This window comes from Desmodus rotundus, chromosome 3 (genome assembly GCF_022682495.2).
Source record: "Desmodus rotundus isolate HL8 chromosome 3, HLdesRot8A.1, whole genome shotgun sequence".
Taxonomy (NCBI): Eukaryota; Metazoa; Chordata; class Mammalia; order Chiroptera; family Phyllostomidae; genus Desmodus; species Desmodus rotundus.
In genome coordinates, this window is record NC_071389.1 from 150,320,759 (window position 1) to 150,344,795 (window position 24,037).

The 24,037-nt window shown below is 39.6% G+C and overlaps 1 protein-coding gene across 1 annotated transcript in view; it reads right to left on the bottom strand.

The window, feature by feature from the left end:
- Nucleotides 1–22,692, bottom strand: part of NCKAP1L (NCK associated protein 1 like) — a 41,096-nt gene extending 18,404 nt beyond the window's left edge. The window contains exons 1-20 of the mRNA XM_024575578.4: nt 22,545–22,692; nt 21,382–21,492; nt 20,601–20,693; nt 16,331–16,387; nt 15,568–15,710; nt 14,224–14,314; nt 13,996–14,133; nt 12,723–12,771; nt 12,469–12,625; nt 8,177–8,233; nt 7,796–7,892; nt 7,166–7,275; nt 6,861–6,993; nt 6,020–6,101; nt 5,765–5,823; nt 5,399–5,544; nt 4,272–4,404; nt 3,633–3,752; nt 1,357–1,502; nt 910–1,041 (exon numbers count right to left, since the gene is read on the bottom strand). Coding sequence (XP_024431346.2) covers nt 910–1,041; nt 1,357–1,502; nt 3,633–3,752; nt 4,272–4,404; nt 5,399–5,544; nt 5,765–5,823; nt 6,020–6,101; nt 6,861–6,993; nt 7,166–7,275; nt 7,796–7,892; nt 8,177–8,233; nt 12,469–12,625; nt 12,723–12,771; nt 13,996–14,133; nt 14,224–14,314; nt 15,568–15,710; nt 16,331–16,387; nt 20,601–20,693; nt 21,382–21,492; nt 22,545–22,646 — 2,156 coding nt within the window. The 5' untranslated portion in view covers nt 22,647–22,692. The remainder of the gene's footprint in view (nt 1–909; nt 1,042–1,356; nt 1,503–3,632; nt 3,753–4,271; nt 4,405–5,398; nt 5,545–5,764; nt 5,824–6,019; nt 6,102–6,860; nt 6,994–7,165; nt 7,276–7,795; nt 7,893–8,176; nt 8,234–12,468; nt 12,626–12,722; nt 12,772–13,995; nt 14,134–14,223; nt 14,315–15,567; nt 15,711–16,330; nt 16,388–20,600; nt 20,694–21,381; nt 21,493–22,544) is intronic.
- Between the last annotated feature and the right edge of the window lie 1,345 nt (nt 22,693–24,037).

Genomic DNA, 24,037 nt, shown 5'->3' on the forward strand with positions numbered 1-24,037 from the left:
TTACCTGGCCTCTCTATGTAAAACTGCAACACACCAACACACACACACATTTCCTATCTCCCTTTCCTGCTTTTTTTTTTTTTTGATTAGCACTTATCACTATCTAATCTAGCATATATTCTACTTTATTTTGTTCATCTAGATTCCTCACTAGAAGGTAACTTTTGGAGGCAGTGGACTTTATGTTTTGTATACTGATGTATTAACAGCTTCTACTAGAACACTGCTACACACACAGCTTGTTCAATAAATATTTATTGAATGAATTAGTGGATATATTACATATTCCCAAATAAAACATAGAAGACTAGGGATTATTCACAATAATTCTTCCCCTCGTGCCCCTAATTTCTGACTATAGTGCCCCTTCCAATATAAGGAATGTTCCTCCTACTTTAGGGACAATGGAATGAGGGGCAAAATGGAGGGAAGAGAATCTATTTTACGGAGGCCTATCATACATATGTATGTCAGGAACTTTGCACTCATTTTAATCTTTAATTATCTACCAATTCTCAATTACACATAATTCCTAATTATCTCTCTTTAAGGTAAATATTATTATCCTTATTGCACAGGGTAGGAAACTAAGGCCCAAACAAGTTGAATAACGTACTCAAGTGCCTTAGTGAATGGCCAGGATCTCAGCACGGTTCTGCTGACTGCAAAGGCTCCACTCATTCTACTAAACCAATGGTGATGAACTCTGGTTGTTCATCAAAACCACCTGTAGAGGTTTGGGGTTCTTTTTTGTTTATTTGTTTTTAATAGAGATGCTTGGGAACCTATGCCAGGTTGACGGCACCAGGTTCTCCAGGGTGCAGCATGACTGCCAAGATGAATCTAATGGAAACCAACTTTGACAGTGACCACGCTATACAAACATAGGAGACAAAGAAAGAGTGATACCTGTTGAGTCTGGACTCCAGATGGCTGCTGAGATACTCAGAAGGGAAGATAGTGTGTTCAAATACAGAGAAGCTGAATACATGATTCATTGTCAGTGCCAATTCTGTCAAGTTTACATGTAGCTTGTCCATGCTGCATAAAATTGAGAAAGTAAAATGAGCCTTGATTATGGGTCTGGCAGTGCCTGCTATTATCTGGGAGGGATGTGTTGGCCATGACCTTCAGACCCCTTTCATCTTCTAGGAACACTCAGCCTAAAACAGTGTACGTTGAGACTGTATGCAAAGTATACAAAGGCAAAGCAGAAAATTCACATTTAAGTGCTTTTCCATATCTGTCATTCGCCACCACCACTTCTGCATTCTTTTGCTATATCACATTCCCTCTTCCCCATTCTCCTTCCTTTGATGTAGTGCCCAGCTGGCCCTCTAGGGCCCAGATTCTCACTTGGTGACAATGCTGCGATTCTTCCGGTGACTTTCAGCTCCTGGCTTGTCCCGCTCAGGTTCTCCTTTTTTAGGAGTCTGCCTCTGCTTCACAGTTTTCTTGTTCTTGGCCTTGCTGATAGTAGTGGCACAGTGCTTAGGCAGAAGCTTTAGAAACAAACACCCGTGAATGGAGAAATGAGATTAGTTCCTAAAACTGCCAAGTAGCCCCTATTAACAGTTATAAAAAGGTTCCTCCATGATTGCCTGTCCTTTTGTCTTTCTGCCTTTCTCTCTCTTACCTTCCAGTATCTCTTTCTCTAATGGGGGCCTATTTGCAAAGTGCTCACCTCTTTTGGTTTTTGTTAAATATCTCCCTGTGTTTAGGCTCAAAGTCTCAATATGGCAGTGTCTTTGGGGGATCAGATCATCAATTTCCCACCCACATCCTGAAAGAGAGTCTTTCCTAATGGGAAAATTCAAGTAAAAAGGATACAGTCTAAGAGCTCCACTCAACTGCACTACTAAGGTCTTCCAACCTGAAAGACAGTTGTTTTTTGCTGGTATGGAACCACCATTTCACCTGCTACATTCCTTCATATTCTGTCTGTGGAGACAGTTACCACACTACCACAGCCACCAAAGACTCAAAGCTCACAACATGGCCAGCTCTCTCTACTCCTTTTCTTTCATCTGCTTTTTTGAAATAAGATATCATGTTTTCTTGCTAGCTAGTTTACATCAATTCTGCATCTCTTCTCTTCCCCCCAGATGCCCCAGTTAGCCATACAGAAAATCTAAGGTAGACCTTACATATTTCAGGTATGTCCTTCAAGGTAATCACCTCAAAATTCTCTCCTTTTAGTAAAATGCTGTTGAGCATGTATAGAGAGCATATCTGGAAACTCCTCGTTTGGAATTACTCTCAGAGCAGCATAAAAGCCATAGAAAACTGATTTTGTTACTTTATAATCACACTTTGTTTTTTTAAGTCCAAACTCTTACTGTTTCCAAAAAATCAGGTCTACCTTGATGGACAAAGATGTTTCAACCTTGAAATTATGAGAAAGTGTCTGTGGTCAAAACTGTCTGAGAGTAATGCCGGAAAATGTAATTCCATTAGTAATGGCAACATCACAAATTATTTATTCAAAATGATAACTTTGAAAGGGCCAATATTCATTTGATTGCAAAAGTTCCGGTGTGTGCGAAAACAATTGCTCACATGTTTTAGTCATCTGTGATTCACAACTGAGCAAAACTGTGTCCCTTGCATGTAGTAGATATTCAAACTGAATGATGAATATATCCACATATGTACTTTCTTGCATTAATTATTTAACTATCTTTCAAACATGTGTTTTTACTCCTTTTTTCCTTAAACTGGGACACTCCCCTAGGGCAGGGACTGTGTACCTTCCTTCCAGGACCCCATCCCAAAACCTTAGTACCCAGTAAATACCAAATAATCTAACAGCTAACCTCTATTGAGAGTTGTATAACAAATATGTAACATACTTTATTTCATTTAATCTTTATGATACCTCTATGAAGAAACTATTTTTAGCCCCATTTTACAAATAAGAAAATGGAAAGGTTACTTAATAATATAATTGTGCATATGTACACACACAACCAGGCTCCCCTTCTACCAAAGTTGCTTCAAAGCCTGACTCAAACCCAGGAAGGGGTGAGTAGTCTGGGCAACCTGAAAGACTCCAGGGCAACAGCAGAACAAGTCCCTCATTTTCAAATTTTCTGAAATTTAGGTTGAGCTAATCATGCCAGGTGCTATGAGTCAGTCAAGGGAGGGCTGAGGAGGGGAAAACAAGCAGACAAAAACAAGAAAGCAGCCCTGAGGATAAACACAGAGGAGGTGTCTAAAAATGTTCAGACAGCCACAGATTAGGGTGCGGACAGAAAGAAAGGTGAGACAAGACTGGTGATCTGGGGGCCACTGTCCAAGTATATGTGCACAGGCCAGGAAGAAGAGAAGTAAATGAGAAAGTTGACTCATCTCTCAGAATTCTTCAAATGACAACACAGAATTTGTTGGAGTGCAGCTGTTCAAATAAGTATTTTTAGACACCTCTACCTAGTCCCTAAGGGAGTAAAGACTTAAGGGACTATAGTAAGCAAAGAATCCTCCCATAAACTCAAGTACACCAAAGCTCTAGCCCTACTTATGAGAAAGTGTCTAAAGAACTTGAAAGTTGAAAGGAAAACAAAGGTAGGTAGAGGAAAAGGCACAGAGGGGTGGCAAAGGGGAAAGTCCAGCAGAGAGAGGACTGAGCCTACCTGCTCACTCAGGTTTCGCTGCTCAGCACAGATCTCCAGGACACAGTTACTGGTCTGTTTGGCCAACTCTTCCAGGAAGGAGTTGCAATGATGAAGGCCATGGTTCTTCAGGTGGGGGTACTTTGGGAAAGAAGAACCACAGAAAAAATTATCATCACCAAGACAGCCACTTCTTCCTCATAATACCATTCTGCATCTCTAGCCTGAACTATCCACCTACAGAAAAAGAACCCGAGACCCAGAGAGAGGACATAGTCCACATAATGCTGTGACACTGAGGGACTCATATCACATACCTATGTGTGTGCCCTTCTTGGGACCAAAATCAACCCTTGGAATTGTATCTTTGTTTTTTAATTTTTTTAAAAGATTTTATTTATTTTTAGAGAGACGGGAAGGAAGGGAGAAAGAGAGGGAGAGAAACATCAGTGGGTGGTTGCCTCTCGCACACCTCCTACTGGGGGCCTGGCCCACAACCCAGGCATGTGCCCTGACTGGGAATCGAACCAGCAACCGTTATGGTTTGCAGGCCAGCACTCAATCCACGGAGCCACACCAGCCAGGGCTGGAATTGTGTCTTGAAGGAATATGAATGAGAGGTGATTAGAGGTGACAGGATTTGGAGTTCAGGGTACCTACCTCCTCTGGGCACATCTCATGAATGCAGTGAACAAAATGAGAACAAATCAGGGGGAAGGCAATGGCATAACGCAACATCGAGGGTTCCTCCAGGGTCATAGTGAACATCTTCTCAAAAGTACGGAGATGAAAACTGCAGGGTAAAGGGAAGGATACTTAAAACCAGGGTTTAGGATCCGGTCACTTTGAGGTGGAGAAAATACTCATTCTTTCAACAAATATTTGTTGATATTCACCACTCCCTTCATAATTTTCCTACCCTTAAGGTAGATAGGAAGTCAAGAAATTTAATTCTTTCAGACTTTTATATTTCTTCCTTTTCACTGTTTTGTGATTTGCTATTTGGAGGACAAAACAAAAATTTGCCTCCCTCAGAACCACTGCATGATTTGGGCCATTCCTCTTAATTTAGAAGTATTTCAGTACTACTAATCCACATTGCTCCCAAAATTGGACACTCAGGCTCCAGAAAATTTTCTCAGATTATTTCCATGAGACTGCTCTTTCCTCAACCCTACATCCTCTCAACATCATGCACTCTTTCTACATCCTCTTACATTTGCAAGAATTATGTTGCTGTCCCTTTCACACATGGGTGTTTTCTCTCCCCTTCTACACTAAATGCAGAAAGCAGAGACAACATTCTGTGTCATTTGTTATTAACAACAGTGGTTACATAATAAATGCTGAATGATACTACAGAACACAAACTAATTTTTATTCTCTAAAGGCCCTATTCTCCAGCCCTCTAGATTATTTTCAGTTCTCCCCACTAAACCCACAAGTTTTGCATATCTTTTCTAAATCACAATGTCCAAAGAATAAAAAAAGGTTCCAAAGATAACAGTAAGGAAAAAGGTATATTAATGAATTATCCCAGATAAGGGAAGGCTGTGTAAAATCCAAATGGTTTTCCTAAAGAAAGCAACAAACAAAAGGGAATCAACTTCACATTCCTATCACTTAGTAGAAGCTGAAATGAATAAGCTGTGGAGTTTGAGCATCTGCCTTTAAGGAGATCTCAAAGAAAACAAGAACTTTCCATCAGTCTGGGCCAACTGCAGTCATCCACAGATGCCGTGCAAGAGATCAGGTAGACTGATGAAGAGCTCTGAATCAGGACATACCAGAAAGTAGACAAGTCAGAAGTTTCCACCAGCATTTTCTCTACTGAGTCCAGCATTCGGGAGTGAAAGACAATGAGGTTCATCACCTTGGCTAAGTCAGGGTTCTCATGCAGGTGCAGGGGAGCCTTAGCCACACTGGTATATGCCTGTGGTTGGAGTTGGGAAAAGGGCAGAGAAAAGCAAGATAAATGAAAAATAAAACCAGCCACAGGGCTAAAGTTTGGCTGTGGTTTTTCCTGTCCAAATAACACTTTTCAATGTTGAATCATGCCATATAACATAGTTTAGGAGATTAAAAATAAAAAGAAGGGATTGTGGAGGAGGAAGAACTGGAGAATGGGGAACCATTAATAAGAACAGACTTACCTGTAGACGGAACCAGTCCAGCCTCAATCCAGAGAATTCAAATTTCTCTCCATTATCAACTGCAAGAAAAGCAGAAGATTAAAAGGAAATAATAAAGCAGCATTCTATATCCAACTACATAGAATGGTAGATACTCTTCAGGTCATCTTGTCCCATTTCCTGGCTCAAGAGATCAATATTTCTAGAGAAAAAAAAAAAAAAAAAACTATGTTCACCCTCACATATACCCTGCCTCCTCTACTTCCCTTCAGTTACCTTGTTTGAGATTCAGAGAGGAGAGAGCACTGACGAATGAGGACATGATAATGGACTCTTCCTCAGGACACACGGACAGGTTCTAAGAAAGAAACTGGAGTTACTATCAAGTGGGCATAGGTTTTCCCATGCATTTCTTTACACATTTACTATGTATATGTTAAATGCAAAATATTTTGGCAGATTTTAAACTTTAAATAGTGCACCATTTATTCAACAATTGTCTCTCAGCTCATGCCCATCCTTCTGCACTCTGCTGTGTGGTGCTGGGGCAGGGACTCTGCAGACCACATCTGCTTCACCCTCTGGTTCCCTGTTGGGTTCTACAAAGAGAAGCACTCAAGAGAGTGGATGGTGGGAGGAAGAAGACGTATGCTTCTTGTTCATCCCTGTTCCTATGACCCTTAGCTTGGCAACTCTTTATCTTCCCGGCCGCAGCAGTTTCTTCCATTAGTGTAGCAGCTGAATGCAGTTTGCAGGTTTTACCCTCCCAGAACCAGCTCTATTGCATGCGGACCACAAGGTTTAGTCAGTGTGTGAAAGTAGAAAGAATTGCTAATGCCACAAACAGATAGAAAGAGCCAAGCAAAAGATGGAGGAAACTTCCTGGGTTCCCTGCCATGCTAACACCTAATTTCTCTTTATTTTTCTCTCCTATTTCTCTGTAGCTTCACCCTAGGGCAGAGGGGAGGACTGCTGAGATGATTAGTCTTTTTTTTTTCTTTTAACAAATGTAGAGGGGGAAAGCAAGCTTTTTGAGATTTAGACAGAGTATTCCCCAGGGGAAATGACCAGGGATCACCCTAAAATTTCCAAAGTATAATCAATCAACTAAACATACTTGAATGATGTCACTGAGCACAAGAGCATCAAATCTGGCCAAGTACTGAAGGTGGTATTGCTGTATCACTTTGATGTGTCTTCGGACCAGAGCCCTGATCTCCTCCAACAAGAAAAGCAGTTCTGCAATGCTCCTACAAAGTTGATGATGAGAACAGAGAGATGTATGAAACTAGAAATATGAACTGAGACAAAGACAATGATAACAGGGCAGAAATTGAGACCTCCTAAGCTCACTTGATGCCTCCCTGCCCCTTTTTCCAGTCCATTTAAGGTCAAGATTTTTTAACCATGTCGAGTACTAACGAGTCAGTGTAGTCCTCAGGTGTCTTTGTCTTGGTGACATTTTCTGAGTGGCGAACCAGCCAGGTGACCTCATCACGAATGAAGGAGAGGGCCATGAAAGCATACAGAGCCTAAGGAGAGGACAGGGACTATGAGAATTTTCAGCTTTAAAAATGGATTTCAAAGCACAGACAAAGCTATCATGATAATATGTATATGGATATAATTGTGTAGCCAACAATAGTGCCCAATAAACACAGAGACCCACAAAAAAACTGTGTGACACAAAATCAGACATGTTCATATGTTGACATTAGCTCACAGTCAATCCTCTTTCCTCCCTATCAAATTAAGTTTTAGAAATATTTACTAGGCATCTATGTGATTTTTAAAAAGCAAGCTATCTTCAATTAGTTTACACTCAAGGAGAGGATAAGTACACAAATAGCTAAAATACATGATATACTATGATAGTGCCCAAAAAAGAGATACAAGAAGTTTGGGATACTGCAATAAGATTCAAGGGAATTAGTATATACATATACAAATAGATATCAGAAGACTCAGAAATGCAAAACCCTGCGAATGCCAAGTCACTCCCCAAATAGAGTCTTTCATCATCATCCTCCTCCCATCATTTCTTTCTCTTACCTTGGGACCCAACAGTCCTGGTTCATCAGTTAACACAGTCTCTAGCTCCTTCACTGCCATCCGCAGGAATTGGCGTCTCTGACAGTGGAACTGGCCACTAAGGGAAAAAAAGTGAAAACAAGAACATGGCCTCTCCCACCCTTAAAAGTCCTCCAAAGGCAGCACAGAAAAGAGCTGCATTTAGGAAGGGGTGTCAGGCAGAGGAAGGTTCAATGCAATAGTTAGACTTTGTAAGAAAATACAAGAATCTGGAGAGCAGCAGCAAGTTCTTGGGTTGAGACAGTAAGGCTGTACAGAAACCAGGGGTGGCTTAGGTGAGAACAAGGTTTAGGAGAGATTCCTATTCCACCCTTTGTTGGAGAACCCATTCCCCACCTTTACCTGTTTGCAACTGCATGTTCCTTGCTTTCCTTTATGTCTGCCACTCGCTTGCCATACCTGAGGATTGACATAAGCACAGTAGGTTGGGCCATACCACTGGTTAAAGGCCTTGTCCCACCCTCCAAGTCCTCAGAGATTCCAAACTACAGTCTAGGGGGCATGGACAGCCCTCATTATCAGGGTTTTTCAAAACCCTACTTTTACCCTGGCCTATTAATAAGAGACTCATAGAGCTTAGAGATCATTCAGTTTTCTTCATTATTTTACAAATGAAGAAAATACCTAGGGGGAAATAACTTGGGGTCAAATAGGGTTTTAATGGCAAAGCTAGGAGGAGACTTCTTGTCCTGTGCTCCTGCCTTGACAACTTCAAGCCAAAGTACTCTTCCAGATTTGAGGGAGATAAAAACAGCAGTATATAAAAAAAAAACCAGCAGTATATAAATAAATATGACACAAACCCTGCTCTCAAGTAAAAGAATTACTTCAGCTCTACCTTGGGTCCCCTTCCCAACCCCCACCTCTTAGAATTTAACTTTATCAGTTATCCCTTTGTCATTTAAATCTCTCCCTCTCCACTGGTTTATCTTCTTCTCCCAACAAGTAAGTTCAAAGCCTCCCTTACTCTAAAAAGATCCTTGCTTGACCAAGACAATCTACTAAACTTTGGCCATTCTCCTACACCACCAAACTCCTCCAAAGAGACACCTATGCTCTTTTTACTTCATCTTTCACTGATCCTTGAATCTCACAGGCCTTTGACACTAAACAAATTGCTCTCTCGAAGGTGAATGGGAACTTTGGAATCACCAAATTAAATGGCCTTTCCATTGTTTGTGGTCTGTCTATAGTACTTAACTTTCCTCACAATATCTCTTTCTTCCTATCAGTAAGCCACGCTCAAAAATCCCACACTAGCTTAAGCTCTTAGCTCTCTTTGTTCCTTACATCTGTCTTCTCTTGTCCTGCATCACTGTTGCCACCTCATTAGTCAGACTTCACAATCTTTCATTTCCCTTCTCCAAACCACTCCCTTATCGATTGCCAGTCGGAGACATTTAGAGTTGGAAAGTATCTTAATTAAATCAGGATTCAACTCCACTGGCAAATAATTATTTCAACCTCTACATGGTACAATGGAAAGAGACAGGATTAAGATCTGAAATATCTGGAATTATTTCCTAATTCCAACTCTTAAATGAGTGACATTTAGACTGAGTTTCCATTTTGTCATTTATTTTAAAAGACATTAATACTTGACCTGATTATAAGTGTCATGAAGATCAAATTATATCACTTATGTCAAAGACTCCTTAAACTATAAATCTCATATATTACTTATTGTACTTAGTGAAGAGGAACTGAACACTCTTCAAACATCCCTTCAATTCCTCAGAACTGGTAATCTTTAGAAAGTTTTTCTTTGTATCTTGACCTATCTAGGTGTATAAATACAGACAGATCTATATAGATATAGATCCAAATCTACTTTCTATAACTTCAAATTATTAACCTTATACTAACTGTCTCTTAATTCTGGCAACGATTTCTTTTATGATAATATCCAGTTGTTGAGAGTATAAAGAATAAGTGTTCAAATAGACTGTAAATAATATATGTTTAGAGAGCAATTTAGTAAGCTATTCAAATTTGAAATATGTCTTTACTCCAGAAATTCCAGTTCTGAGAATTTACCCTTTGAACATAGAAATGTTCAAAGACATATGTCTAGGGACGTTCATTACAGCATTGTTTGTAATTTTTTTAAGAGTAGAAACATTTCAAATGTCCATCAATAAGGGACTGGGTAAATAAATTATGTTACAAGCACAAAATGAAATATTATTCTGCCCTGGATGGTGTGGCTCAGTGGATTGAGTGCCAGCTTGAGAATTGAGAGGTCACCAGTTTCATTCCCAGTCAGGGCACATGCCTGGGTCGTGGCCCAGGTCCCCAGTTGGGGGCATGTGAGAGGCAACCAATTAATGTTCCCCCCCCTCCCTTCCCCACTCTCTAAAAAGAAATAAAATCTTTTTTTAAATGGAATATTATTCAACTGTTAAAAAGAATAAGATAAGTCTCTAAAGACTATGCAAAGATACCCAAAATATACTAAGTCCTGGCTGGCGTGGCTCAGTGGATTGAGTGCCAGCCTGTGAACCAAAGGGTCGTTGGTTTGATTCCCAGTCAGGGCACATGTCTGGATTGTGGGCCTGGTCCCTGGTAGGGGGCGTGCAAGAGGGAACCACACATTGATGTTTCTTTCCTTCTCTTTCGCTCTCCCTTCCCCTCTCTAAAAATAAATAAACAAAATCTTTAAAAAACCCAAAATACACTAAGTAAAAAAAGAAAGTAAACTGCAGAACATCATGCAGAACAATGTAGATCCACTGGGTTTTTTTTAATTCTTACATAAAGTTGAAAATACATGTACACTTTTACATGTGTATATACAAACACAAGCATCTGGAGGACATACACCAAACTATTCTGAGAGGGAGATTGTAGTCAACTTCTATTTTGTATTCTTTACATTTCTGGATATTAGTTTTGTAACTATAAAATATAATAAAGGTATTTGACCCCTTCCTTAATCCCACACCTCTTTCTCATTATAGCTCTCCCTCTGTTCTTCCCCTCACAGTCAAACTTCTTGAAGGAGTTATTTATTAAATTCCTTAACTCTCATTTGCTCCTAAACCTATTACAACCCAATTGTCAACCTCACCATTCAACTGAAGTTGTTCATAACAAGGGTGCTAAGATCATTTTTACATACAGCCAAACCCGACAAACATTTTTCAGTCCTCACATTACTTGACCTCTCAACACCATCTAATACAGATAAGCAGTCCTTCTGTCTTGTAAGCTGTCTTCCCTTGACTTCTGCTCTCCCTCTTCTTCTCAACACCCCTCACTGATTCCTCTGCCTCTGCCGGCCCTTAAATATCAATATTCCTAGAGGTTCTCTCCAAGTCTCTTCTCACTCTAATGCTCCCCTCGAGTAATCTCACCTACTCCTATACCTTTGATTACCATTTCACCAATCTTTGTCTGAATCCAGATCTCACTCCTAAACTCCAGAGCCACAAAGTAAAAGGTCTAACATGCATCTATATTCAGTGTCCTACAGACACTTCAGATTCAATCTGCTCAAAACTGAATTCACAATCTTTCCCCCACAAACTTGCTTCTATCCCCATGTTCTCTATCTTAAGGAATAGCAAGAATCCATACCAGAAAGCTTGACATACCAGAACTCCTTGAGTTCTTCTAATTTACTTAATTAATCTCTCTCTCTACTTTCTCCCTCTACTTGTCTTCACTGGAGCCAGGGTGATTTTTTTTCTAAAGTGCAAATACAATGTGATCATGTCACTCCCCTGTTTAAAATCACTCAGTGACCTCCTATCCTTTTTAGAATATTTTAAAACTCTATGACAGGACATACAAAGGCCAGAAATTACCTCTCTAAATCTGTCTCTTGACATCCACACCTTTGTAACACAGCTGCCCATGCACTGAGAGCTACATGCATTTCTTAGCATTGGACATGCTCTCTCTTGCCTCAAAATTTTGATAGTTTCTTTGCCTCGGATATCTTCCCTAACTTTAAACACATGTACATACAGACACACACACACATTTCATGGGTTTAACTCTTTTCAGGTCTATCTGTCTCCAGGTTTTTCTGGATCCTCCAAAGACAGTTTAAGTGTCGTTCTAAATGCTTCCATAGCACTTTGTGTTTTATACATCATAATCCCCTACTATATCACAACAGTTTGTCTATTTTCCACCAAATTGTAAAGCCTTGAGAGCAGAGATTCTTTTTCCATTTAATAAGCACATATATGGCACTTACAATGTACCAGGCAATTTTCTATTTGGTATAAAGAGTAATTATTTCAGTCCTTGTAACAACCCTATGAGATAGGCCACAGGGAAGTACTATTATTATCCCCATTTTACAGATGAGGACACTGAGGTATGGCATGGAGAAGTTAGGTAACTTGCCAAGATCACTCAGCCTGTAAGTCATAGAGCTAACATTCAAACCCAGCTAGTCTGTTTTTCAAGTCCATGCTCTTAACCTCTATTCTATCTTATTAATTAATGTATCCGTAAGTAAAGTGAAGTGCCTGGTGAATAGTAAATATTCAATAAGTATTTCTTCAACAATTAGAATTAATCTTTACCACCCATACTCAGGACACTCATGGAGACTGAAAAAGCATGTGAAGAGGGGATAAAAATCCCAAAAGAAGATGAGTTTGGTTCTCATGTCTCACCCTTTAAAACTGCTAAACAGGTCCTCAGTGACTTTGTGCACCTGCAGCACATCGTCCCGAATGAGGGTGATGTACAGGGAGCCCTGCAGACACTGCTTCCACAGCTTCTGGCACTGGTTATTGGAGTTGAGGCACCCATGACAGAGAAGAAACCCAACTGCAGGTGGGTAAAACATTACAGAGGAAGATTTCAGAAACTGCTATCCATGTAACGTGCTGCTATATCTCTGCCCACCTAATCCCACCAAACGTACTGATAATCCAGCGCTCCATCACTTCCACAGACAGGTATTCACAGGCCATCTGTGGAAAGAGAGGCAGAGCTGGTCATGCAGTTATTTTACTTGATCTTCCCCCAAAGGCTAATGCAGTCAGCTAGAATGTGAATACCAAAACCAACATTAATTTTACCAGGCTGGGTTACACTACTCTGATAAGCCAATAGCTAGGAAACCTGCCAACAATAGAGGTGAGGCACTGGAAGTGAAGTAAGGGAAAGAAAAGGGAAAAGAGCATGGGAGGAACTCAGAACAAACAAAAGGTTTAACATAACTTTCCTTCAACAGTTCAAATACTTTAATAACAGGAGAGCAAGACTCAAAACCTTCTTATGATGTCCTGGCTGGTGTGGCTTAGTGGACTGAGCACCAGCCTGCGAACCAAAGAGTCACTAGTTCAGTTCCCAGTAGGGCACACGCCTGGGTTGTGGGCCAGTTCAGGTCCCCAGTAGGGGGCACGCGTGAGGCAACCACACATTGATGTTTCTCTCCTTCTCTTTCTTCCTCTCTTCCCTTCTGTCTAAAAATAAATTAATTAAATCTTTAAAAGAAAAAAAGACCTCATAATTTCTCCCTCCTTCAGATTCTTTTGCCACTGAAAGTATAAATCACTCATTTGGCACTTGTCATACATCTTGTGCTGTCAGCTGTATTACTACGACTACATGGTATATCTTACCTACGAGACTCTAAGTTTTTGAAGCTAAGGCCCACAGTAGTCAAATGAAAATATTTATTAATTAATTGATGCCTATGCTCAAGTTCCTACTGGGCTGACTGGATGCCTAATGACTAAGTTTTATTCATTCCATGAATATTTACTACATTCCTTCAATGGGCAGACATACACTAATCCTGGTCTAAACAAAAGATCCAACCCAACCACAGTGGGGTTTTTTTTCCAAATCCTCACCTGAGGATATGTTCATTAATTTGAGAGAGAGAAAAGGGAGAGAGAGAGAAAGAGAAAGAAACATCAATCAGTTGCCTTCTGTACCTGCATAGGTATGTGCCCTAACCCGGGATTGAACCCACAACCTTTTGGTACACAGGATGAAACACCAACCAAATTACCCACCCAGCCAGGACCTAACCACAAAGTTTCTAGCTACAAGAGGTAATCAACTTATAGACATGTACTAGAAGAGAGCTAAAGCACTCTTAGGGCTGCTATTTCCTGAAACACCCTCTACAGAGATTGTCTTGGCAGAGAGACTGTCTCCACTGCCAAGAGGAAACAAGAACTTACTGTGTCCGAAGTAGCAGGGTTAATCATGGCAGGGGGGATGCTGATTAGGCTTAGAAGCTGGGCACTGCGCCATTGCTCAGCCCCCTGGTTCCTTCTGACAAAGAGGAAATGCAAAGAGAGGAGAGCTCCACTCACAGCCTGTGGGCGAAAACAAATAAATCCTTAATGTCAATGATGGGGAAAATGTACTTCTACCTGAGGAACTCACTACTCAGTCAGGGAACTTGCCTTTGTGTGAGGCCCAAACTCCTCTGTCAGCTTCTTCAGAGGATGGTCATACTCCAAGACCATCTGACTCAGACGGGGATAACTGGGGTCACTGGAAGAAGGCAGAGGAAAGAGGATCACAGGCCTCCCTAAACCATGATGTAAACTCTCATGTTTGATATAGGATAAAGATGTGTGCATAGGCTGCCTGGCATTCTCTATCCCCTCCAAAGATATACACAATAAACCAGGGGTGCCAAACTCATTTTCACAGGGGGCCACATCAGCCTTGCAGTTGCCTTCAAAGGACTGAATGCAATTTCAACTCCTTAACAGTTAAGGAGTAGTTACATTTATACATGATTCTAAAATGATTCTGGCCCTTTGAAGGCAACCACGAGGCTGATGTGGCCGCCGGTGAAAATGAGTCTGACACCCCTGTACTAAACTGTGAATTACATGTAATGATAATCCATTCCAAACCCAGGTATATTAAGTTATGATTAGGTAGGACCACATAATTTTTATTGTATTTTTTCCATTACAAATTATCCCCTTTAACCCCCCTCCCCACCTCCTCCACCACCCTGCAGAACTACATAATTTTGATCAGGTCCATGAAAATGTCTTCCATATAAGCACCCAAAATAGGGTTGGACACATAATAGGTACTCTATAAATTCATGTTGATGAGTTGTAAATCAAGTAATATGCCTAGACCCAAATCTGTATACAACCCAAAAGAATGGAGATATATATAGATATATATATTTCATTCAAAACTAATGGGTAAGGCATGCACATATAGAGAAAGTATATTCACAGAGACACATGGAAATACAGAAATACACACCATGCATAGAACAATGTGCCACATCCTACTCTGATCCCTCTGGCCTTCATTTTTTCATCCCTTCAGTACTTTTATTTATATTGATGGAAGAGCACAGAATTCCAGATAATCCAAAATCCATTTATATTTGGCTTCAAATGGATCATCATACATTATTTACCCCTAATGGCTTTACCTTGCTATTATTCCTACCAATACTAAAAAAATTTTTTTCTTTGCCTTTTGCAATAATCTGAAAAGCAGAGGGGAAGCCAGCCCAGGATTAAAAAGTAATCCGAGACAACGCCAACTGGATAACCCATTAGCACATATTCAAAATTAACTATATGTAAAAGTGCATTTGGTGTGTGCACTTACAAGTATTCTAAATTGCTTTCTTTTTTTTGCCTGTGTTGCCATGTAGATTACAAGTTCTCATATGAGAAAGCATGGCATCTGTTTGTTTTGTGTCCACCCCCCACCTCATAGAACCATGTATAAGGTCCTTCATCTCCTATATCCCCTGAACTCACGTGTGCCCGTGCAGCATCTCATGGGCACAGTTGTACACGCCAATTAGTACCCGTCGGTCCTCAATTCTTGACAGAAGTAAGATAACTGAGGTGTAAGTCACGATCAAGTCCAGGTAACTTCGAGTGAAGTCAAAGTTGAGACTCTAAAAGAAAAATACATAGGAACCCAAGAAGAGCAAGGCCAATTAATCCCTACTCCCCCAACCATTCCAGACATTGCCAAATAAGCTCTGAAAGGGTCTATTTAGAAGGAGGAACTCATGGGACTGAAAATTCAGGAGAAAATTAGAACAAACATCAGAGGCCAAAAGTGAGATCAAGATACAAGAAGGCAAGGAAATAAGGTAGCATTTAGGGGCTGGAGGAAGTGGAATAAGAACATTTTTGTGAAATGTTTGTATTAAATAAATCACATTGCTGATCTGCTTCACATGTAACTTCATTGTAAACACACTGTAACTTTAGCACTTTTTATGAAAGAATATAGTCCTGGAATAAGTCACCATTCATTCATTATATACAGGTATGGGCAAAAGTAGGTTTGTAGTTGCAATACAAATAAATAATATAAAATTAATAATAATAATATAAGAATAAGCTATCATGTACTCACAACTGTAAACCTACTTTTGTATATATGTTACAATATATTATATATCAGATAGTCCTGGAGGAATAGCTATTCCCCTGGTCCCATCCCACCCCACACAGTCCCAACTGAGACATTTTTCTGTGGATAGCAGAGAATTGCAAAGAATCTTACAATATCAAAATGGCACTGGCAGGCATCAATGGTGTTGAGAAGTTCATATACATGATCCTGGGGGTAAAATTGGAGAAAAGAATAAATAAAGAATAAAGAGAAGATGGCTTGTACTACCAGAATTTGAAGAATTCTCTACCTTGTATGTCCTAGGAAGCCACTGAGTAACACAGGAGAAGCATTGCTGAACAGAGGGTGTCCCTTCCCAGTAAGTTGTCAGTGGATCCCTGTCGAGCTGACCCTGCCCATGTTTCCACAGGCACAAGTCACTACCAAATTAGATGCACTATCCCTGATCTTATCATCCCAGTGATCCCTTTCTTAAAAAAAAAAAAAAAAAAAAAAAAGTTACAAAACACAGATCATTTGATAGGTTGTTTCTAAAATGTCAAATATCAGACCCATTTTTACTGATGAATCCCAAAGTCAGTCTGTTTTTAGATTCCATCTCCTGTTCTCAGAAGTTAATCATTAACAAATGGGAATACAACCCAACTTTCTTTGCGTTTCTATTTATTGACATCTTACTATGTGCTAAGTACTAACTAACCAGTTTAACAACCTGGTGTGTCCTTTCTTAATTTTCTTCCTATTTGTATAATTCTATTTAGAGAGAGAGAAAAAAAGCTAGAGATAGGTATTTTTGGTCATCATCTGTGTTGCAAAATTGATACACTATTACACCCTTCTTATCATCTTGCTTTTCTCATCAACCTCACCTGATGAAAGTCCTCAAAGTTTCTGGGTAGAGCCCTAGTGCATTTCATTCATATGGTCACATAGTAACCCGTGGCATGGCCAGTTCACTCAGCCTCTTTCCCACTGAAGGCATATGCTTTGTTCCCTATTCCTGGCCTATCCACTGTATTTTGCTACTTTCAGTTCTACAAAAATGAAACTACCAGATCAAAAAGTAAATATATATTTGTTTATTTTTAAAATGTTATCAAAAGATTTGAACAGGTACTTAAAAAAAACATATATATATATGTACACACACACACACACAAATGCCCAAAAAGCACATGAAAAGATACTCAATGATATTAGCCATCAGGGAAACACCAATTAAAACCACAATAAGGTACAACTACATACCCACGAGGATGGCTAAAATTTAAGTCTGATAACAGCTAACACTGATGAGGATGTGGAGTAACTAGTGGAGAACACGAATATATTGCTGATGGGAGGAGAAAATGGAACAATCGTTTTGGGGAAAAGTTTGGCAGTTTTTTATAAAATTAAACATATACATACCATATGATTTAGAAATTCAACTTTTAGATTATTTACCTAAAAGGAATGAAACTATGCCCTGGCTGGTGTAGCTCAGTTGAATTGAGCACTGGCCTGCAAACCGAAGGGTCACCGGTTTGATTCCCAGTCAGGGCACATGCCTGGGTTGTGGGCCAGGTCCGGTCCCAGTACGGGGCATGTGAGAGGCAACCACACATTGATGTTTCTCTCCCTCACTTTATCCTTCCCTTCCCCTCTGTCTAAGATAAAATAAATAAAATCTTTAAAGAAAAGAGTAATGAAACTATGTTGTTTCTCCACAACAATTTGTACTCAAATTTTATAGTCACTTGCACATAATGGCCAAAAAAGGATACAATTCAAATATCCATCAGCAAATAAATAAATAAACAAATTGCATCCACACAATGGAACAGTTCTCATCAAAAATAGGAAATGAGTTGCAAATACATGAAACAACATAGATAAATCTCAAAAATGTTATACTGAGTGAAAGAAGCCAGACACAAAAGAATACATGCAACTTTCTCTCTCTTTCTCTCTCTTTCTCTTCCTCTCTCTCTCTCTCTCTCTCTCTCTCACTCTCTCTCACTCTCTCTCACTCTCTTTTTCTCTCTCTCTTTCTCCCCACCCCCCACTGCCCATTGCCAACCCTACCTCTATCTCAAAAAAAAAAAAAAAAAATCGATAAACATATCTCAGGTAAGGATTTTTTTTAAAAAGGGTACATGCTGTGTAGATTCTAATTATATGAACCCCTAGAAAACAAATATCTAATCTGGAAAGTAGATCAGTAGCTGCCTGGGGCCAGGAGTTGGGGTGGGGAGGTAGGGATTGACTGGGAAAACAAAGGTACAGGAGATATGTCAGGTTTAGGACGCTTTGTGCAGCAACCAGAAAGTGTCCTAAAATCTCCTTTGCATTCCAACTTTCCTAGTAGGAGACTTTTTCTTATATGCTCCCAGCATTAGCTCCACTACCTCCTCCACTGTCTACCTTCTTCCTAATCACTACTCTCAGTTCCAAGATTAATAACCTCTGACCTGACCCTCCTTCAGACCTTACAGGTTTCCGTGTCCCCACTTCTCTCTTTATTGTATAATCGGATCAATGGCCTGAACTAGCTCCCTGGGGTAGATGCAGGGCACCCAAGGCAGGGTCCCATTCTGTGGTATTTTCTGAAGAAATACTATAATACCACAGCAAACTTCGATTGCTCAAATGGCTAAAATTTGTGTTATTTCTTGAATGCAATAAAAATACATGTTCATTGCAGAAAATATAGACAAGCATAATTTTAATTTCTTTTCGAAACCACTCACAATCTCAACAATCAGAAGTTCTAATCTTCAGTATATGCCTGTTTATCTATGTGAATACCTATTTTAGGAACATCTTATATCTTAAGCTGTACTACAATTTGCTTTTACACCAAAGAACATGTAAAGAACATTTTGCCATGCCGATTAATATAAATATGTATTTTCTTTAACAGCTTCACAACATTCATTGATAGACATATACTCAGAACTTTTAACCCAACTTCTATTTATTAGATATACTCAATTCTCAAGTTGTCACATCAGAACTACTGCAGCAGGGTACATTCTTGTACGTATATATTTGTGCTTCTATTAAGACAAATTTTAGAAGTAGAACTACTACATTATAAAAGCATGTATGTTAAGACTTTTGAAACACATTATCAATTTGCCTTTCAAAAATATTATACTAAATAATTTTTAGTTTTTTTACATTTACAAAAATAATATATTCTCATTGTTTAAAGTTCAAATAAAATATTATTCAAGTAGTACTCCTACCAAACACTGTTAACAATCAGACAAATCCAAATGAAGGGATAGTCTCAAAAATAACAAGTCTGGACTCTTCAAAAATGTCAGTGTCATGAAAGACCAAAAAAAAAAAAAAGGCTGGGAACTGTTCTAGATTAAAGACTAAAGAGACAGCACAAATAAATTCAATGTATGATCCTTGAAACAAGCTAGAGAAATGTGAATATGGGCCATATATTAACTAATAATATTGTAGAAATTTTACAGTTCCTGAGTATGACAATTGTACTGGGGTTATGTAAAAAATATATATATTCTTATTCTTAGCATCTGTATGCTAAAGAATTTAGGGAGGGAAATGTCATGATGTCTGCAACTAACTCAAATGGTTCAGAAAAAATTGAAGATAAGTAAACATGGCAAAATACTAACAATTAAAAAATCCAGGAGAAAAGTAGAACAACATTCATTGTACTACTCTTGGAATTTTTTGGTATGTTTGTAATAGCATATTGGGGAATAGTACTTTAAAGTTTTTAACTTAAATAATACAAAAATATATAACTTAATAAATTATTATTTTTTATTTTAATTTATAATATTCCAAAACTTTTCTATGTATATACTAACACTATGTATAGTTTATAAGCTTAGGTATCTTTTGAAATAAAAATATAATTGTATCATATAGTATTCTGCAACTTGCTTTCATTGAACAATACAACTTAGATACCTTTCAATATCGGTACATCTTATTTTTTAAAAAAAAAAAGCTGGTGAGGGAGGCATAAGAGCACTAAATGGTAATGGAAAAAATATAATGAAGATTATATATGTAATAAATAAATACAGTATTAAGCAACACAAATGAGTATTTATTAAAGGAGGAATAGCCTAAATGTCCCATTCCCTTCCCAAAGGCAGCAGCAACCTTCCATCTTCCTATTTTCTACTCAAGCTCCAGCTGCCAGCTGCCTCTGCCACCTCCCCCAATAACTCCCAAGGCTGGATAAGTGAGAAGGATCCAGGCCAGAGGTGCCTCTTTTCACTCAGACTTAGATGCACTCCCCTGACTTTCTCTCAATCCTCTTTACTACCCAAAGATAAGCCATCCCTAGCACCACCACCAAGTGACCCACTCCCCTCATGAATAAATAAATAAATGCCCCAGAAGGATGATGCCCACACTTGGACCTGACCTAGAGAGAGCTCACCCGAAATTCCATGACATCCACAAACGACTGATAGTAGTTGGTAAGGAATCTAATAATCTCAGCTTTTTCCCGATGTACTGGTCCTAAATGTTGCTGAAATAAACACAAAACAAAATTTGAAATAAAAAATAAAAAGGCAAGTGATCAAAGTAACCCAAGAAGAATAAAAGTTACACCTAAAACATTCTTGAAGGCAGTTGAAATACACTGACAGAGAAGTCGGGAAGTGTCCAATGCTCTGAGGGTCTTTAAACAGAGGATATTCTCTGTCTGAGAGGTAGGATGTTTGTATGTGATTCTGACTAGATATAGAATGCTAAATGAGGGGAAATTTCAAGGTCCCTAGATATTCATCAAAGTTGAAAGAAGCAGAATGAGAAGATGCTACAGGTGAGATGGTAAGAAATCTGGTGCTAACATTCCATAAGGGAGAAGTAAGGGATATCCCACCAGATACATAATTCTAAGACAACTAGCAAGGAAATACTGAATGGGAAACAGGAACAGCAATAAAATATATGCACCTGCTGGGTTGATAGAGCTGTCTTCCTCTACCAAAAAAAAAAAAAAGTGTCCTCATGAATTTTGCAATGGAGAAAGGGGCAATTCTTTGCTCCAGCTTATACTGGGAAAATTCCATCTTTCTCAGAATTCTCAAGCCTATAACAACCTGAAGCCCTGTGATTGAACCTAGGAAAACAAAAAGAAGGCTACACCATCTCCTGCCATCCAAGCATAGAGTTATGTCAGAGAAAGGGGAGAAGAGAGATTGCATTCTCACCGTGCTGTTTCGGACATCAATGTTGGGAAATTTCTTGTTGATGTACTTAAGAGATGATTCCATGGACTTTTCCAGTAAGAAAGGTGGCTTGGATTTGGGGTCTGAACATGTCTGCACAAAAAAAACCACACTATATTTCAACACTTTCTCCTGCCCCTCATAAACATACCTCTTCCTGCATCATTCATTCTCACAAAATGTCTCTTAGGGAAAGGGAATCTGGGAATTCATTATAAAAGCGCAAGAGTAGGTCAGGAACAAGTTCAAGGACATCAAGCCAATTATCAGAAGAGCTAAGTAATCTGGGCACCTTGTGTTGCCATGTAAAGTTTACTGTCTGCTTGGCCCCAGCACAAAGAGGAAGCTCTCCCCACCCTTCAGCTGAAGCCGGAAGGAGTGAAAAAAGCAGCTGCTCAGGAGTTAGACGCTGTAGGAGACTCAGTGTCACAATTACATCCATTACATAAGTAAACCATCCCAAAGCGCTATTAAAGGAAACATAGGGACAGAGAGACCATATTCCTGGTGATTTGTTTTATTTTTTTTTAGTGCTCAAAATTTCCCTCCCCAGACCCATTATTTTCTCTTCCAGAAGCTCCCTATTCCCACCCTGTCTTTATCTTTTGCTTCCCTTGCTAACAGCCTCTCTCAATTCCACAGTTCCTATTCTAAACACACAACCACCACAGCATGAAATACCTCAGACTCTAAGTATCTCAGAAAGCACCTACACTTTTTGTTTTATGTAAATATCACACCTATTATTTTTTTCCTGTTTGAGACATACGTTCATGGATGTTTTTGCTCAAACCCAACTTTGGATATTTTCAGAGTGTGGGGGATAAGCAATAATCAATATGACCCAGAATTCTAGACCCCAGACTGTTATCCAAGTGACTCAGAACACTATTATTTACCACCCCACCCCTACGGGATACCCAGAAGAAAGCAGACACTCTCATTGGGGTGAGAATCATACCCAGAAAGGGAAAGCTCTGACAAAAAGCCTCCCTTCCTGCTTCACCTATATAATCCAAGTGACTGAAGGACAGTTAAGCCAGCAGGAAAGGGGAGAAAATCCAATCTGCTGGACCTGCTGGCCTCAGGGTTCCCTGCCCTACTACTGTTAGAATAACTAGTACTAATCCAGGTGCCCAGCTTACCTTCTTGATGTTATACATACGAATGAGAACCCCCTGACCTCTGTCATTCAGGATGGTGAGCTTTTCTGCTAATTTATGCTGATAGGCAGAGGTCAAAGACATGATGGCCACCAAGGGAGCGAAACATCCAGACAGCAACGCCTGATCTCCCCAACACTTTCAGCTTGGGTAGTGACACCCTCTGGGCGGAAGGACCCAGCCTGATTGGTGCGCTGGTCTTCCTGTAACCTCCACAATTGGCTCATGGGTAAAAGCAGCCAGTACAGCTCACAGGCCCTCAGAATCCTCCTGTGCTTCCTCTTGCACATTCAGCAGGGGAGACTTCCTCTTTCTAGCCATGCAGCTAAGACTGTGAAATGGGTGAAGGCAGGAGAAAGAGATAGGCTTTGAAAGCTCTTTATAGCCTGGCTGGGGTGGCTCAGTGGATTAAGCACCAGCTTGTGAAAGCTCTTTATAGTTGGCATCAACCTTTTGGTCTTACCCCTCCAGTAGTGTCCTATATAAAGCTCTATACCAAACAAACAAATATTGACCACTCCACTCCCTTGCACCTTTATACAGGGTCCGGCAGAAGTAACACTTGCGTGAGTGTGGTTGGTGGGGCACGGGAATGTCTCGCACAAGACAGACAGCAGTTTGAACATTTCACCTACACTGTCATATGCTGTGCTTGAGTGTGGTATTGTTATGTTACAGAATCACATGCTTATGATTCTGTAATAAAAAGGGGCATTATTTGTGCCAGACCCTATACTTTTCTACTTTTATACCCTCATCAAGAATACCCATGTTACTCTCTCCTGAGCCCTAGGCCCATCCATTTTTTAGGGCCTAAATTAAGTCCCAAATCCTCTTATTTATTCCATCTACTGTCAAATATTATGCATACTATATATATAACATTGTATTTCTTGTTATATTTTTAACTGTATGTATTATCTCCCCCAACTACATCATAAACTTAATGATAAGAATTGTTTCTAATACTTCTTTATACCCCTCCAATGCTCTAGTACAGTGATTCTCAAAATGTGGTTACATAACATCACCTGGAAACTTACTAGACTTAGAAATTCTGAGGCCCCACCCAGACCTACTAAATCCGAAATTCTGGGGTAGGGTTCAGCACTGTGGTTTAAAAAGCCCTCCACGTGATTCCAATGCACTCGAGTTTGAGAAACACTGCTCTAATACAATGGTTCCTACAGGTACTTATAAAATGGGGTTCAATACCTATCTCCAGAGATTCAGAATTGGTAGGTCTGCAGTGGCCCGAGAAGCCAGCATTTATAAAAACCATAGGAGGTTTTGGTGCAAATGTTCCATCAGACACATACTGAGAAATGCTGATACCACCTCCTGGACACAGTAGCCACTCAATAAATAAGCTGATTTATTTGTCGAATTATTAAGACTAAAATGGAAAATAGGCCCCATGAAGAAGAACCAAATTAACTGAGATTAACAAGGAGAAATTAATAATAGACTTTAAA